This window comes from Silurus meridionalis, chromosome 12, assembly GCF_014805685.1.
Source record: "Silurus meridionalis isolate SWU-2019-XX chromosome 12, ASM1480568v1, whole genome shotgun sequence".
NCBI lineage: Eukaryota > Metazoa > Chordata > Actinopteri > Siluriformes > Siluridae > Silurus > Silurus meridionalis.
Window position 1 is genome coordinate 4783740 of NC_060895.1, and position 15916 is coordinate 4799655.

Genomic DNA, 15916 nt, shown 5'->3' on the forward strand with positions numbered 1-15916 from the left:
ATGAAGTCAGTGTAGCATTTTTGGAATATTAGTTAATTTACTGTACTCTGATCGATGAGTTTACATTAACATTATCCTATTCTTACTGATTAAGTAGTTTATTTGAATGAACTATTACCCAATAATTTGGTGTAATTTGTCCTGACTAGGACACATCACAAAGATAGTAGTCAAGTAGTACAAACTACAGCACTACTACATTAGTGGAACTACATACTACTAGAGAGACCACCTCCTTTTTGTAGAGGGCACTGTTGTGCTGAAAGAGCTTTCCCCAAACTGAGGAAGCACATTAACATGTCACTGTATCGCAAATTAACAGAAGTGACCACCTTAAAGTCATGCAACAAAAAAACAGAGATTTACAAAATTTGACAGATGCCTTTGCACAAATTCATTAATTATCTCATTTATTTAATGGGGTTGAGGGTTAAGGGTCTTGCTCAAGGGCCGACAGTGATGAAAATGGAATTTGATCACTCATCTTTTCAATCAGAAGTCTCATCATAAACACTGAGCTACCACTTCCTATACCATACTATGTCCCCTTCACTATGTTAGTCAAAAGGTTTAATATTTGCCTATTTCTATGATTTGGATGTAAGTTCAGAGTAATACAAGTAAAATATTTTTTGCCAAATGCACTTGGGATGTTTGGTTTCATGTTAGTTCTTAGTAATAGAACTACATTATTTATCTACCCCAACACATCACATGACCTAGTCCGTGCCTAACCGATTACTTGCACCTGTTTCCTGTTTTGTCTCTCTGCATCCCTGCCTCACAGAGGGCATTGCAATCCATTTCTATAGTCTCCTATTGTTCTTAATTGTTTAGTGAACAATGCCTTTGCATGGTTGTGTGAAAAAATTACTTCAGTGCGAAAACAGAACCTTTGACCAAAATGTTATGTATGCTGTTATAATGTCTGTCCGATTACTGATGTAATCAGAAAACTTGATAATAGATCTCAGTCTGTGAACAAAACTGCACAACCAAATCAACCTTTGGCCACACAAAAACATACAGTATTTCCTTTATGCTAATTCTAGCCTGCAGACACTTACTCAATGTTTGACCAACAAGGGCTACATGCCCATTTGCTGTTGACGTGTAAATGGACTGCAAAGCACGGCTCAACTTGCATTACCAAATTTGCAGATGATACCAGACTTAACAACAGCAACAATAAGACAGCAGCAATGAGCTGCAGTGGAGCAGTCCTTTAATGTTGATAAGATAAAGGACATGAATGAGAACTTTATGTAGTCCAGTGTGCACCAGTTTACCAATTCTTGTCCATGGCTGTCCATTAGAGGCAGTATTGAACAATATGGTTCTCTGAGTGCATGTCAAGTGACATAACTTGATATCACAACACTTTATGCTTAATCAAAAATGCCCATTAGTGCCTACATTACTATAACAGTGTGTCTTTTAGGCTGCATCACTTTCTGGTATCGGAACTGCAAGTGCCTGCAGAGATAAGCAGAGACAGGGAAAAAATCATGGAGTGCCTCAAGAGTCTTTTACAGAAAAGTGTTACAAATGTTCAGTTTTTATGCCATCTGACAAAAAAATACCAAAGTGTGCACCACACTTCCATCAGATTCTAATTTCTTTCCATAAACTTTTAACCCTCCATCGTAAACTACAACCCATCCACCTCCATTAATAGGAAACACTCTAGCCAAATCTCCATATCTTCATTATGCATGGTCCACCTATAGCAGTACTACCTGTCATCCAGGTACACATTAGTCAGTGTTTTTCTAACATGTAGAGGCTTTTTGGTTACTGTTTCTCGTCGTATACCTACTCATTTTGCTGAAGTGCATGTTGTTTACACTGTTACAACACCTCGAAAAGCGTTTGACTTGTAATTAGTATGGGTATAACGGAACACGCTGAGCTTTTTGGTGGCTGTTCATCTCTAAAGATCATCTGAATCCTACTCCTCACTCCTCTGAGAAGCAGGAGCGTGTGGATGAAGGTCTGTAGTAAGAACTGGTAGGAGTGTTGTATTGCTGGAATTTAGTGCCCTGGAATGGAAATTACTGTAAACTGTCGCACGAGTTAGCAGGCAATCACACATTTGTTTGGACTGGTGAAGGGATTTATGGTTGCAGAAGAAGAGACCATTAGAAATCCAATTCCCCTAATTTTGCATGTCGTGGTTGTTTTATTCAAACTTGGGTCTAACATACTGTATGTAAACTGTTTAATTACTCTTTTCTATTTATATGATTTCATTTATTACATTTAATTTGTGCCAATTTAATTGTTTACTTAATTTAATCATTATAATAAAAAGTGTATTGCATGAACATGATTTATTACATTTTATTTTATTTTATGATTTATTACATTTTTTTGTCTAACCAAGCAGGCATTTTATTTAGAGTTGTTATATATATATATATATAGGATGCGGCGCTCTCACCGCTGCGGCCCGGGGTTCGATCCCCGGTCAGGGAACCAACCCCAGCCACTCTCAGTGCCGGTCCCAAGCCCGGATAAATGGGGAGGGTTGCGTTAGGAAGGGCATCCAGTGTAAAAACATGTGCCAAATCAAACATGCGGATGATCCGCTGTGGCGACCCCTAATGGGAGAAGCCGAAAGAAAGTTTTATATATACATACATATAGGCACTTTATTATTCTAATCATTGATCATAAGGAGAGGTGGTAGCTTAGTGGTAAAGCCATTGAACATTGGTTTGAGTTCAAATCCAAGCCACACCAAGCTGCTTCTGGGCCCCTGAGCAAGGCCCTTAACCCCTTCGTTGTATGAATGAGATAAACATAAGCAATTCTGGATAAGGGCATTTGCTAAATGGTGTAAATGTAAACATGTTTAGCATTCTGAGGAGAGAAGTGCGAGAAGCTGACTGAAAAAAAGATGGACAAAATTTGACATGCTGACAATAAGAATCATCTTTCGTTGGTTAGAAATTCATGTGTTTGCAAATTTCATTTCCACAAGCAGCTTGTGTGGTCTTGTTTTGTTTATGGACAAGCTGTGATTGTTTGTGTATGTTGTCTTATTTGAAATTTTTAATAATGTTTTTTTTTTTTTTTTTTTTTTTGCAGAAAAAAGTCAGAACAAAAAAAGAGCGGTGCCGTATCTGGTGCCAATCCTTATCATGTATGTCAAGTTGTCATCTGTCCTTCTATCTTTCTTTCTTCCTTCTATCTTTCTTTCTTCCTTTTTTCTTTTTTTGCAAGAAGTTGAAACGAAACAGCCATGAAAAGTCAGATGTCTAAAACAGAAAGAAGAACAGATAAAGGGTGTCGGTTCCTCATAGAAGAAAACTGTACAATAAAAACAAGTATTCAAAGCTGGTGATTTAAGCTTCGGTTAAATCAAAAGTTTTAAGTTATACATATTCAGAGATGGGCAAAGCACCTAGTATCTATTTCTGTGCATTTAGATTATATAACTGCAGTTCTTTAGCACAGGCTTTTTATAAATCAACAGTTGAAGATTGCAGGCTTTGCTCGGTCAATATATTATACATTCCTATCAACTTAAATCAGTCAGGTCAAACTCCTCTGATTTCTCTGAAGACATTTTTGACTTCACATCATTTTTTTTCTTTAGAGTTTACACATTCTTTTGATATTCTGTTTTATATACACATGACTTGTATATGCATGACAGGCTGATTTGACCTGCTGTCACATAAATGTGTGTGAACAGATGACAGATGTACAAATGTTCTAATTGTTGTGTCCAGCAAAAAAACAAGTGACTAAAGATTCAAAACTATAATAGATGCTTTACTCTTGAAATTTCCTGTTGCACTTTTACTGCACTTCTTTTAACAGCCTTTTTTCTATTTCACATAAAGCCACTAATCTGCGAGATGTACTCTAAAGTCCTCTTAGTTTTGTAGCTAAAAACTGTAATTCTAGAGCAGCAAATTTCAAAAGAAAAGTTTAAAGGTCATCTGTTGCTGCAACAGGATGTGGGGTATATAGACAGTTGTTAGTTTTTATGCATTAAGACAGGACTTTTGTGGTTTTTGTTTCAGAAATTTGAAGTTACATGTAGCAGCCACCTGTAGGAGTGTAGCGCTGTTAGGCATCACCACATCGATCTGATAGTGATGCATTTGGTTTTGCACGTATGAAGCTAGAAATGTCAGCTCTATTCCACATAGGGGCTGCCCACTCATGTACAATAATCACTGGACTCCACAAGACCACCTTTTTTGGTTAATTAAATGGTTTTGCATCATCTATCCAACTGTCTGTCTGTCTAATTATTTATTTATTTTAATCATTTCATTTGTACCTTATGCACCGCCTATCACACTAAAATAAAGAGAGAAGTGTATATAGTGTTTTTGATATTATATTTAGCTTTTATCAGATAATAAGTTTATATATAGGATCATTTCAAATCTTCGGAAAATTGCCTGCATTTAGAGCTCAGTCCATAGTTCTGTAGAATCACATTGTAACTAAACTATAACACATGGCTGTAATGTAAAAGCTGAAGAATACAATGCAATTTGTTGCACTTGATGTTTATTTTGCTTTATAATTACCTGCAACTGTATTTGTTCTTGTTCTTTTCTACAAGCAACATGTGCACACCTCCTCCAGCACTCTCATTTTATGTTTTGCATTTGCTGTATTTATTTTTTTTTTTCTCGTTTTGCTTCTGATATCAGTTGCACAGAGAACAGGATCGTACCTGGAAGCTGGTTTTGGCCTGTGAGTCAAACTTTAGAATCTATACATTCGCTTATCCAAATTAGCTATGCATGATGTGTGAGAACACGTAGGTGGAAACCCAGCAACATGACTAAGCGTGTAATAATAGACATAACAACATGTTTTTTAAGTCACAGAAAATCCACAGAAATGTTTCTTTTAAACTGTAGGTTAAGTTTCTGTAACATTCCCCAACAACCCTTTTAATGTTTTGAAGAAAAATCTTTAAAGTGTCTTTAAAATAAAGACGTTTATGGAGAGACATAAAGGCATTTTAGAGTTGGTGAGTTACTGTTGCTCATTCATGGTGATGGTTTAAAATGTTCTATACAATTTTTTATGTGTCTCTTCATTTACAGATAGTTGTGGGACTTGTTCAAAATTAAAAATAAATATTTTATTGGTAATATACCAACATCATATACTCACTCAGGGTTCTACTGTCAGGGTTAAAATTATGGTTAAGAGACATTGGTATGGTTTGGTATATATCAGAAGAGTGTTTGTTTTATTTATGTGTGTATGTGTTTTTTTAATAATACGAGGTGGGATCAAAAAAGTTTCTTTAAAATTGCTTTAGCACGTCTGCGATTTAATCATGGAAAGTTTAAACAAAGAGTAAACGTGATATTCTGTGTGAAACTGGGCAAATCTGCCACAGAGACATTTGACATGACATACATTTGACATACATGCAAGTCGTTCGAGGAGTTTTGAATGTCTAGCGTGCTTCCATAACAGAAGAACATCACTGAAAGAGAGATCAGGAAGACCTTCAACGAGCTCAACCCCCGAACATATCTAAACCATTTGCCAACATGTGCATGATGATCATCAGAGAACAATCCACATGATCTCACTTCCATACCCACCCTACTTGCCAGATTTGGCAACATTGGATTTTGCCCTGCTCCTGAAGATGAAGCTCCAGCTCAAAGGTCACCTTTTTAACACCATTGCGAAGATCCAGCGGAAATCTCAGAAGGAGCTTGACACTCTTTTAAAAGAACACTTCCAGGACATATTCCAGAAGTGGCAGGAACACTGGGAGCACTGTATTCCTGTGCATGGGGACTATTTTGAAGGTGATTGTGTGTAAATATAGATAAACATTTTCTTGTAAACAGAGCGAGTCACAAAACTTTTTGATATCAACTTGTACTAAACCTACGACACCTATGCCTCTGGGAAACACTGAGGAAAAACCTAGAGATAAATATGGAAAAGACTCAGCATGGCCTGTGAATTCTTGCTTTGTTTAAAGTTAATTTTATGCTCTCACTTTTTTCTATTTTATGACAATTTCAATGAACAGACCATTTCTAAATCTTGCTAAATCAGATATCATCTGTATCGTAAAATAGAGAACAAAATGAGTTACATGTAGTCCAGTAAACACATACAGTATAGAATTCACAGACCATGCTGATTCTGTTCTTATTTTTACCTCTGGGTTTTTCCCCAGTGTTTCCCAGGGGCAGAGGCTTCATATTATTATTAATATGCATGTATGCAAAGAGTTTTCAAACAAACTCAGGTCTTTTAATTTCCCTAAATATAAACTACTTGCCTAATATTACTCATCATACTCTGACTAGGGAGTTATTATGGATTTCCACATGAAAATTATCTTTGTTTGTCCAGCAAAATCCATCCTCGCAAATTTGATATAGCACCTTTTGCTTTTCTGTTTTTAACCAATGAATATCTGTCAACTGCAAACTAGACACAGTTTGAGTTCAAAACTTCCATTTATCTTTCTTTGGCAAACTTTTGCATGATGATATTAATAAATCCTGCAATTCTCATAAAAACTTTCCCTTAGAGAGTGATGATTCAAATAAGTTCTCTCATTACTCAAAACATTCATAGCATGAAATTGGCAAAGCTTTTTCATAGAATTGATTACAGTTAATTAAAGTTCCTAAATATCTTACGAGAATTGTTTTTGTGTTATGACATGGGTGGGTTTAACAGACAGTAGTGTGTTCAAATTAAATTGTTTAGACTTTCTAATTGGGCCTGAAAGGAAGCACAGATGCCCAATTTCCACAATATATCACTCCATCTTTTATCCAATGCTGTGTTGTTGTATATTCACAGGTATATGCTGTTTTTTTTTTTTTTGTCTTAGGTGAGAGTGTTGTTTACTTCTTTATTATGTCTCTATTTCAAGTGTTTTTAAGACAATTTCAGGACACAACTTTTTTATACACTTTCATTTAGATGAACTTATATGTCATTATATCATTTTACACCTTTAATCTAGTGTATGTTTTCTATACTAAATAATAAAATACTTCATAGCATGTCAATTGTTTTGCTCCTGAGTTGAAGGAGGTTCATTTACCACATATGGTGAGATCATGTTAACATAATGTCAGATCTCAGTTGGCAGAGAACTTTAGTTCTGCAAATATGTCTGACACAAACTACAACTACTAATATACACACATACTTTCCCACTCTGAGTCTCCCTACAACTGTGTTTGTTTTAGTTTATCAACCTAGTATTGTCTAGTTCATGTCATTTGTTTTAGTTCATCTCATGGTAAACCAATAAGTGCATTTTCAAAACAATTTGTACAAAAATATATTCAAAATATATTATACTGGTTTCACCTGAATAGTCTTAACCTCCAAAGCATCTCGGCATCAGTTCATTGCATAAGTCATTGAGTGCAAAATGGTTTAAAAACTTTTTTTTTGTAAATGTGACGACTCTGTGAGATGGCATAATGAAGAAACTTTGAAGGACGAGACGCAAGAGGGAACCCATCCTCATCTGGGTGGCACCGATTGTCCATTTATTACAATGTTGAGGTGTGAAGTGATGGTGATCAGATTCAAACTGTGAAAAAAAAAATCTTTCCTGCAAAATGGATGCAGCAGAAAACACTCATTGTGACAATTATTTTGTGATTCTTTTGCATTTTTCCAATCTATAGACAAACCTACATTATCCGTTTAATTTAAATGTCTAATTAATATGATTAAATAAAACTGTGCATCAGAAAATAAATGAGCTATAAAATGTAGCTATCACTTGTTTCGAAAAAACACTTGTTTCAGGAAAGTTTTGACCTTGCTGCCTCTACAGAGCCTACATCTGCTCTTCCACTGGATCATTTGATAGATATAATTTTGTTCAGCACTTTTTGTACACATACAATATTAGATTGAATCTAACAGACCCTCATTTGCCAGTTATGTTTTCAGCTTCACTGCAGAGGCTATTTTTGTATCTCTCACTTTTCAAATTCATCAAATTTTCAAATAAAAAAGGCATATTATCCTTTTATCATTTTATTATCTTCATTTACAGTATATGTTTTGTGCTGTTGCAGTATTATATATTACTTAATAATTTACTTTTATACATGCAATAATATTGTGCACTCACTACACTCATTACTTGACTTGTATGATTTTATGCAGTTTGAGTTAAAAGTGCTTAAATTCACTAGTTTTTTCTATGTGGAAAAGATTTTAAAATAATTTTTAATCAGGTCTTTAATTTTTAATATTTTTAATATAAAAATATGAATAATTTATTCGCATTTAAACAAATCAATAAATAAAATAAATATAGATAAATAACCAAATTGAAGTATAAAAGCACTACCTAACAAAGGAACATGTGACCTTGTTTAGAGGGATAAAAGAAGCTAATAGTCATTCGCCCATATGTGCACACTCACACACTGAATGGAATGAAGTCTTATAAGATCATAAGACCAATATACATTTAGACTTCAGGAGCAGACCTTATAGTATAGAACAGCATTTATTTGTCACATATACATTACAGCACAGTAATTCTTTCTTCGCTTTACCCCCGCTTGTTTGGAAGCTGGGGTCAGAGTGCCAAGTCAGCAATGATATGGCGCCCCTGGAGCACAGAGGGTCTTGCTCAAGGGCCCAAGAGTGGCAGCTTGGCTATACCGGGGCTTTAACCCTGACCTTCCGATCAGTAACCTAGAGCCTAAACCACTTCCTTATTTAACGTATTCAATTTTAAACTTTTAGTTTTGAGTTGGAATTAAGCCTTAACAGATGAACAAACTTAATATAAGTATAGATAAAGACCAATACCGGTTCAGCATCATTAGCGCTAAATCTACTGCAGTCAGACCCCTGCACAATCAGGGCAAATGCGCTGTAGTTTATTAATGCTGTAATAGCTCATATATACACAGTATACCACCTAAAGACTTTTTAGCCACTTTTTAGCAACACTAAAATATATATGTACATCATGTTTGGACACGAGATGTGTTGTGGGTCAATAATTCTTCATTAAGCATTAACCTGCCTTAAGCACTGCATAATTGGACTGGTGATAAAATAATCACTACAAATATGCTGAAGCCATAAACTGTTCTTTTTTGCATATTCAAACAAACATAGAGTAAGAACTTGATTTTAACAGATTTGATAAACAAATTAAGACCAATGAGGCATGCAATGTCCAATTATTGCAATTTTTAGGCAAAAATGTTTTAATCAACAGCAGCACAGGGCAAATTTTTTTTGCATTGTTATGTAGGATTAATTTCCCCCATCTGTTCATCCTTCCGCATGTCCAGATTGGCAATAAATGACGACACTCGATGATCTTAAATTACAGTTTATGCAATGTAAAAGTTTGTGTGAAATATATGTGTGATAATACCACTGGTGTATTTCTCCACATATCCAGCTGAAGGTTAAAGACCATGTTTTCAGTCACACTTGTTCTCTGTTCATGCAGACATCAACAGTAAGCAGTTTCAAGAAAATGTAAGTTCCACTGTATCAAGTGTAAAAGTCATTAAACTGTCTTGTTTCTGTTCTTTTTGCAGAAGTAGTGGACATGACAAGAGATTCAGAGACGAATCAGTGCAGTTATTGTCCGGCAGTGTGGGCTCTGTCACTGGATTTTCCATATGTAAAAGATTTACTGTTTGCATTAAACTCTTAATCTTGTATCTAGAACTCACAGAGCTGCCATCATCAGTTTGTCCAATGTCTGTCTGTGACTGACCCACTGGTTGACAGCCTTCAGTGAAAGGATTTTTACATTTGCACCAAATGCAGTATTCATGGTCAGAACACATACATGTTACCTGACCAGACCTATATCCAGCTGATGGAGCAGCCATGTTTGAGTCCAGGTCATTTTGTACATCCACGCTTGCGGGACTCTGACTACGATATCCATCTCCAACCAAGACCTTAGACAATAGTGCAGTGTCTTCCCCTTCCAGAAAACCAGAAACTTCATGATGCACTAGTCCCAATCCACTGTCCCCAGTTCCCTCATTTTTTCCACTGCAGTGCAGCTCATGCGTGGAGAATTGTCTTGTGACTCCCCTGGTGCTTCCACTGACCTCAGTTTCCTTTAGACTTTCACAACCACTGTCCACTTGTACATCTTCAATATTTTCCACAATCTTTGCACTGCTGACAGGCAGCTGTTCGATGCTTACTCCACTGTCAAGGCTTTCTCTTCTCTCTTTGTTTTCCTCAGTAAATTCAGCGATCTGCTTTGTACCCATGGTGTTGGTGATGAATGTCCATCCCTTGTCTGTTACAGTCTCCACTTCATCAGATTTTATAATCATGGGCTTCCAAACATTCACGAAAAGGTTCTGAAAGAAAAAGACATACATATTTAAGCACTAAACATCATAATGCTTCTAAATATCTGGTAAATTACATTGCACACACGATACACCAACTGCACACCGACCAGGCATAACATTATGACCACCTGCCTAATATTTTGTTGGTACCCCTTCTGCTGCCAAAACAGTCCTGAACTGTCAAGCATTAAAAGCATTTACTTATTCTGCATTTTGAGCTACAGAAGCGTGTCTGTTGGGCCAGCCTTCGCTCCCCACCTGCATCAATGAGCCTTGGTCGCCCATGACCCTGTCACCAGTTTACCACTGTTCCTTTATTGGACCACTTTTGATAGAATCTGACCACTGCAGACCAGGAACATCCCACAAGTGCTGCAGTTCTGGAGATGCTCCAACCCAGTCGTCTAGCAATCACAATTTGGCCTTCGCCAAACTCGCTCAAATCCATAAGCTTGCCTATTTTTGAGGTTTCTAAAACATCAACTTTGAGGACAAAATGTTTACTTGCTGTCTAATATATCCCAATGACTAACAGGTCCTAATGCATCCTTGTCATAATGTTATGCCTGGTCTGTTTCTGTCTGAATGTTTTGTTAATTTCTTCTTCAAAATTTATATAAATATTTTTGAAGATGCCACAGGAAACATTTTATGATCACATTACAGTGTTTTTTCTTTTTTCAACCAATTGTTGCCACAAAGTCATAAACCCAAACATGTTCCAGGATGAAAATGTACTTGTTCAAAAAGCGGTTAATGAACATAAGGCTTGCCAAAACATCTATGAAATGAACTGGAATAGCAGCTGCAGGTCAGAATTTCTTGCCCAGAATGAGCCATGATGTTTACAGACTCCAAAAACTTGGTTTAAAGCTTTCCCATTTACATTAAGTAGACTGGAACTCACTTTCCTATAACCATAAATGAAGTCACACTTCCCACATGAAAAATTACAGAACATTTTCTGGTACAACTAAAAGCAAGGTTTAACTGTTATTTTAAAAAGTCCCCAGTTTCCTGTATTTCCCTATTGGTTGGATTTCTAAGAAATGTGAAGTGACAGTTTCATTGGTTATATGCATCAGCAATGAACCTCATTTAAATGTGACTTTGTTCCTTTTCTTTGCTCACAGAAACTAGCATGTTTTCTACTTTTGGTTTTGTTGAAACCACATTAGGACTGAGATGACTCACCAAAGCGCTAGGCATTTTCCGAGGTCGCCTCAGGAAACAAATGAAGAGTATTAGAAAAACTGTCATGCAAAAAAGACCCAGTAGAATGAAGCAAATAATCAGTGTTGCATCTATAAAAAAAGACAATCATGGTTAAATAGGATTAGTTTTTACTGTACCTAAGCAGTACATTTAATCATGTTTTGAAAGGATATACAAAACAAACTAACACTCTACCTAATGGTAGTTTTATGCAGTGAACAGTAGAGTTGGTGCTAGAACTTGTACTCTGCACCTCCACAAGCACACAGTACACTTTCAAGGGCTTTAATGAGCTGAAAGTCATCTCACCATCATCATCAGTGTTGTCATTAGTCATTTTTAGTGTCTGTGTATTAAAATAATATTAAGCATTATAAATCTCCAGCCATAACATGTATAGAAGTGTAACACAGGTTAAATATTTTGTTATAAGTCTTTTAAAAAGTGTCAAAATAGCAACTGAATACAAATAATTATTTATTTGGTTCATTTAGTATGGGGCAAAATGTACCTGCTTTTCCTGCCCCTCGGGCCACAGATACACCGTGTATTGCACATTATAGGGAAAGATCTCTTCAAGTATCTGTTTCCTTTGTATCTTGATTCTCACAGAATATGAAGTGGATGACAGAGTGAATGTCGGGGCAAACAGCTGACCTAAAACAAGAAAGGTATTATAAAAAGGTATAAATGCATTAATTTAGATAATTAAATAGTAGTTAAAATGCTGTTTAAATACACAAAAGCTTAAGAATACTGAAGTAGAATGTTATTAATAATAATTACTAATAAATAATATATTGTGACACGATGAAGTGTATCAAACAGGGTGAATAAAGTAGCTCAAATACTCACTATTTCGAATATTAATACGCCGTTTAACACTCCATGAAATATTGTTTTGAGTTGTGAGTACTCCAACTCGCACTCTGAAATTTGAGACCGCTGAAAGATATCCAATATTACATATGGTGGCTTTAAGAAGATTACAGTGGGAAACATTTTGCCACTCTCCAAAAGTATCAATATATCTAGTAAAAGAGAGAAGGATGTATATATTAGGTATATAAAGACTGAAAACTGAAGGTTTTTTTAACATAACATTCAACAACCTTCAACATTCAACAACCTGAGTGAAAAGTAAAATCTTCATTTTTTTTGGCTTTTAGTGAGGATGTGCACTGATTATCCATGTTAGATTAAATCTATTGGACACATGCTTCATTGAATGATGAGTCTCACAGAAAATCTGACTTTTGTACCTAGGATTTACATCATCATTATCAGAATGTTGCTTACATTTAAACATTGACTTTGAAATTGTGCAACATCTTCATCCTCACCATCTACATTAACTAGGAATACCTTCACACCTTTTAATCAGTTTTCCAATTAGCATATCATGTGTCAATAGTCTAATACATAATATCATGAAGTTATAGAAACATCAGAAAATGGATGTGTAATATATAAAGGCATTGTGATGTATAAATTCTATAAATGGTTGTTAGTGGCAGATGGGCTGATTTGAGTATTTCAAAAACAACAAACTGCTGAGATTTTCAACCATGCATAAATAAGTAGGTTTGCACGTGTTTGCATGGTTATGCTGTACATATTATGAGAAATGTGGCTAGAAACCTGCAGAAATGGTCTCATTTATGAAAAAACAATTTTTGACTACATGATGAGTCAAAAAGTATTAAGTGTATTATGAGACTACACTTAATACCCACTTAGCTACACTCAGTTAAATTATTATTCTATTTAACATACATATTTTATTTTTTATTCTCTATTCTATTATAGAGCATACTTGTGAGTATAGACAGATAGATAGATAGATAGATAGATAGATAGATAGATAGATAGATAGATAGATAGATAGATAGATAGATAGATAGATAGATAGATAGATAGATAGTATTTTTAATCACAAGTATACAGTATATACTTATATGCACAAGTATATATACTCACTTATATGTGTGTGTGTGTGTGTGTGTGTGTGTGTGTGTGTGTGTGTGTGTGTGTGTGTGTGTGTGTGTGTGTGTGTACAAATTTCTTACTTATTCAGCTGAACTTGATAGAGGTAATCCCCAGGATTTTCCTGTGGAGGATCCCAGGTTATAGTGACATTCCCCTCCCACATGTGCAAAGTAACATTTTCTGGTATCATCTCCCCTGAAAAACAACAAAACTATTAAAAGTTTTGAGACGAAAGTGGATTTTTTACAAAACTTCCCACTTTGTTTAACACGTTTGTCATGGCTTCAATTCTACTTAGCTACTAACGCAACAAATCGCATGATATATTCATTATGTCATAGGGTCATATATATTTTAAGAAATAAGGCTAAAAACCTAATTCTAGTCTAATTTAGCAACAAACAAAAAAACTGGATTACATGAGACACTTGTGAGAAATACTGACTTAGTCACACTCAATTAAAATGGTTAAACATACAATTAGAATTTATATTTTATTCTATTGTATTCTATTCTATTTCATTTATTATTATATTTTAGAGCATAGTCAGTTAGTGAAAAGAAGAATAACACTTACCTGATACGTAAGTTGTCAAGTAAAGTAACATGAGCAGTGTTGAAACCAACAGGTTCCTGTCCATGGTTGTGTTAGGATCATATCAAGATAAAAGTTAAAATCTACAAGAAATTAAAGTTCTGTGCTGTTTTAGATACATCAGCTTTACCATGTAGATGAGCCTTAAGTTCTTCTGTTTCTGAATGTCAATGCAAACAAAAGCATACAACTCTATACTCAGAAAGGTAACTCCCCTTCTTACGTGTTTCCTCTTTCTCCTCTCCCTCACCCACAGTCTCATGCTGTTCCTGTTTTGCACTGCACTTCTCACTTCTACAAGCGCAATTTTCCATTACTACATTTGGATTAGTAATAAAATTTATGCAGCAATACAGTGAGCAATTATTCATTTTTCTCATTTGTATTTCTGATTTGAAATTTGTCAACTTAGCTGTTGTACAAGTTCATTTATTATCCTAACAAAGAAAGAAGCAATATGCATTTGCAGAATGAAATCCCAGGCAGTGGTTTAGTATTTTAAATTGGGACCTGCATTAAAGGAAAAAAAAAATACAAATAAATAAATACCTTATGCATACACTTCGACAATATCCTATTGCAGACATAATCTGATGCCATCTAGTGTTCAGTTTTAATTGTAATGTATACTTTTTGGTATCCAAAGATTGTAATTTTCTTAAAACATCCAACATAATTATTTTAATCAGTATGGAAAACCTCAACTTTATTGAATTACTGAAAGGTCAAGCTCTTTTACAAATATTGGAGAAATAGAGAAATACCAGCAGTAGCACATCATGTAATCATATTTATATATATATATATATATATATATATATATATATATATATATATATATATATATATATATATATATATATATATATATATATATATATATATATATAAAATAAAAGAACATCTTAGTGTGATTTTATTTGCAAAGATTTATGTCTTCAGTACCACTCACATTACATCACTTCATTACCATAAACTGTTTACATGCCATTTTTGCACATCTTTTCTGGATTGCTGCTATTGCTCTTTTGCACAACGTTTTGTTTACAAATTTTTGTCTTGCACTGTTTTGTGTTGTCCTTGCACTGTTTGCACCAGGTCCTTACTAGTCCTTAGCCTTGTGTTTTCTCTTTTCTGTGATTGTTGTTGTATGTAGCACCAGGGTTCAAGAGGAACGTTGTTTCATTTCACTGTGTAATGCATCAGCTATATATTTTTAAAATAACAATAAAAATGTTCTTGACTTGTGACACCACTGCTTCAATTCAGTTCAGTTTTATTTGTACAGTGGTTTTAACAATAGACAATATCTATTGTTAAAAGCAATTTTTTTGTCTATTGTCTAATGTACTTTTTTTACTGTACAGAAAACATTCAAAATTGTTTTAAACAAAAAGATTCTATATAAAACTCTGTAATAATATACAGTTCAATAAAAGATCTGTAACCACATCTCTTTTAGATTTGATTGTTTAAAATCAAATCTAAAAGAGATGTGGTTACAGATCTTTTAGATTAAAAAAATTATCTATATTTTTACATAATTATTACAATCTGCAAATTATCATATGTTATTCCAACAATTATTCACAAAGTATTAGAATCATGCACCATGGACCAATTAACAAAGGAGAGATGTCCACTTGTGTGAAAGATGGGTGTGGCAGTGGGGACATGGTCAAGTGGTGGTTTGTGAATGGAGGGTGAAGCTGGAGGAAGAGTAGAAAGGATCGCAGACCTGATGGTGATTTCAGTTCAATCTAAT

The 15916-nt window shown here is 34.8% G+C and overlaps 1 protein-coding gene across 2 annotated transcripts; it reads right to left on the bottom strand.

Annotated features, from left to right (window-relative positions):
• Nucleotides 1-9195: 9195 nt before the first annotated feature.
• On the bottom strand, nucleotides 9196-14329 carry il10ra (interleukin 10 receptor, alpha). Of its 2 annotated transcripts, none has more exons than XM_046862106.1 (7): nucleotides 14134-14329; nucleotides 13637-13751; nucleotides 12423-12598; nucleotides 12079-12224; nucleotides 11763-11913; nucleotides 11547-11656; nucleotides 9196-10358 (listed from the first exon to the last, which is right to left on the bottom strand). In XM_046862106.1, exons 1-7 carry the CDS (start codon nucleotides 14195-14197, stop codon nucleotides 9498-9500), a joined length of 1623 nt encoding a protein of 540 aa, XP_046718062.1. In that variant the 5' UTR covers nucleotides 14198-14329; the 3' UTR covers nucleotides 9196-9497. The 2 variants fall into 2 exon arrangements, with proteins under 2 accessions (XP_046718062.1, XP_046718063.1); XM_046862107.1 differs by having other exon boundaries at nucleotides 13637-13767; nucleotides 14134-14314.
• Between the last annotated feature and the right edge of the window lie 1587 nt (nucleotides 14330-15916).

Bases quoted from the DNA above. Each gene is read 5' to 3' on its own strand.
- il10ra (XM_046862106.1), bottom strand. From the start codon at position 14,197: ATGGACAGGAACCTGTTGGTTTCAACACTGCTCATGTTACTTTACTTG. The intron at 13,752-14,133 runs GTAAGTGTTATT...GTTGTTTTTCAG, and splicing joins CTTGACAACTTACGTATCAG to GGGAGATGATACCAGAAAAT. The intron at 10,359-11,546 runs GTGAGTCATCTC...TTTTTCTTTCAG, and splicing joins GGAAAATGCCTAGCGCTTTG to AACCTTTTCGTGAATGTTTG.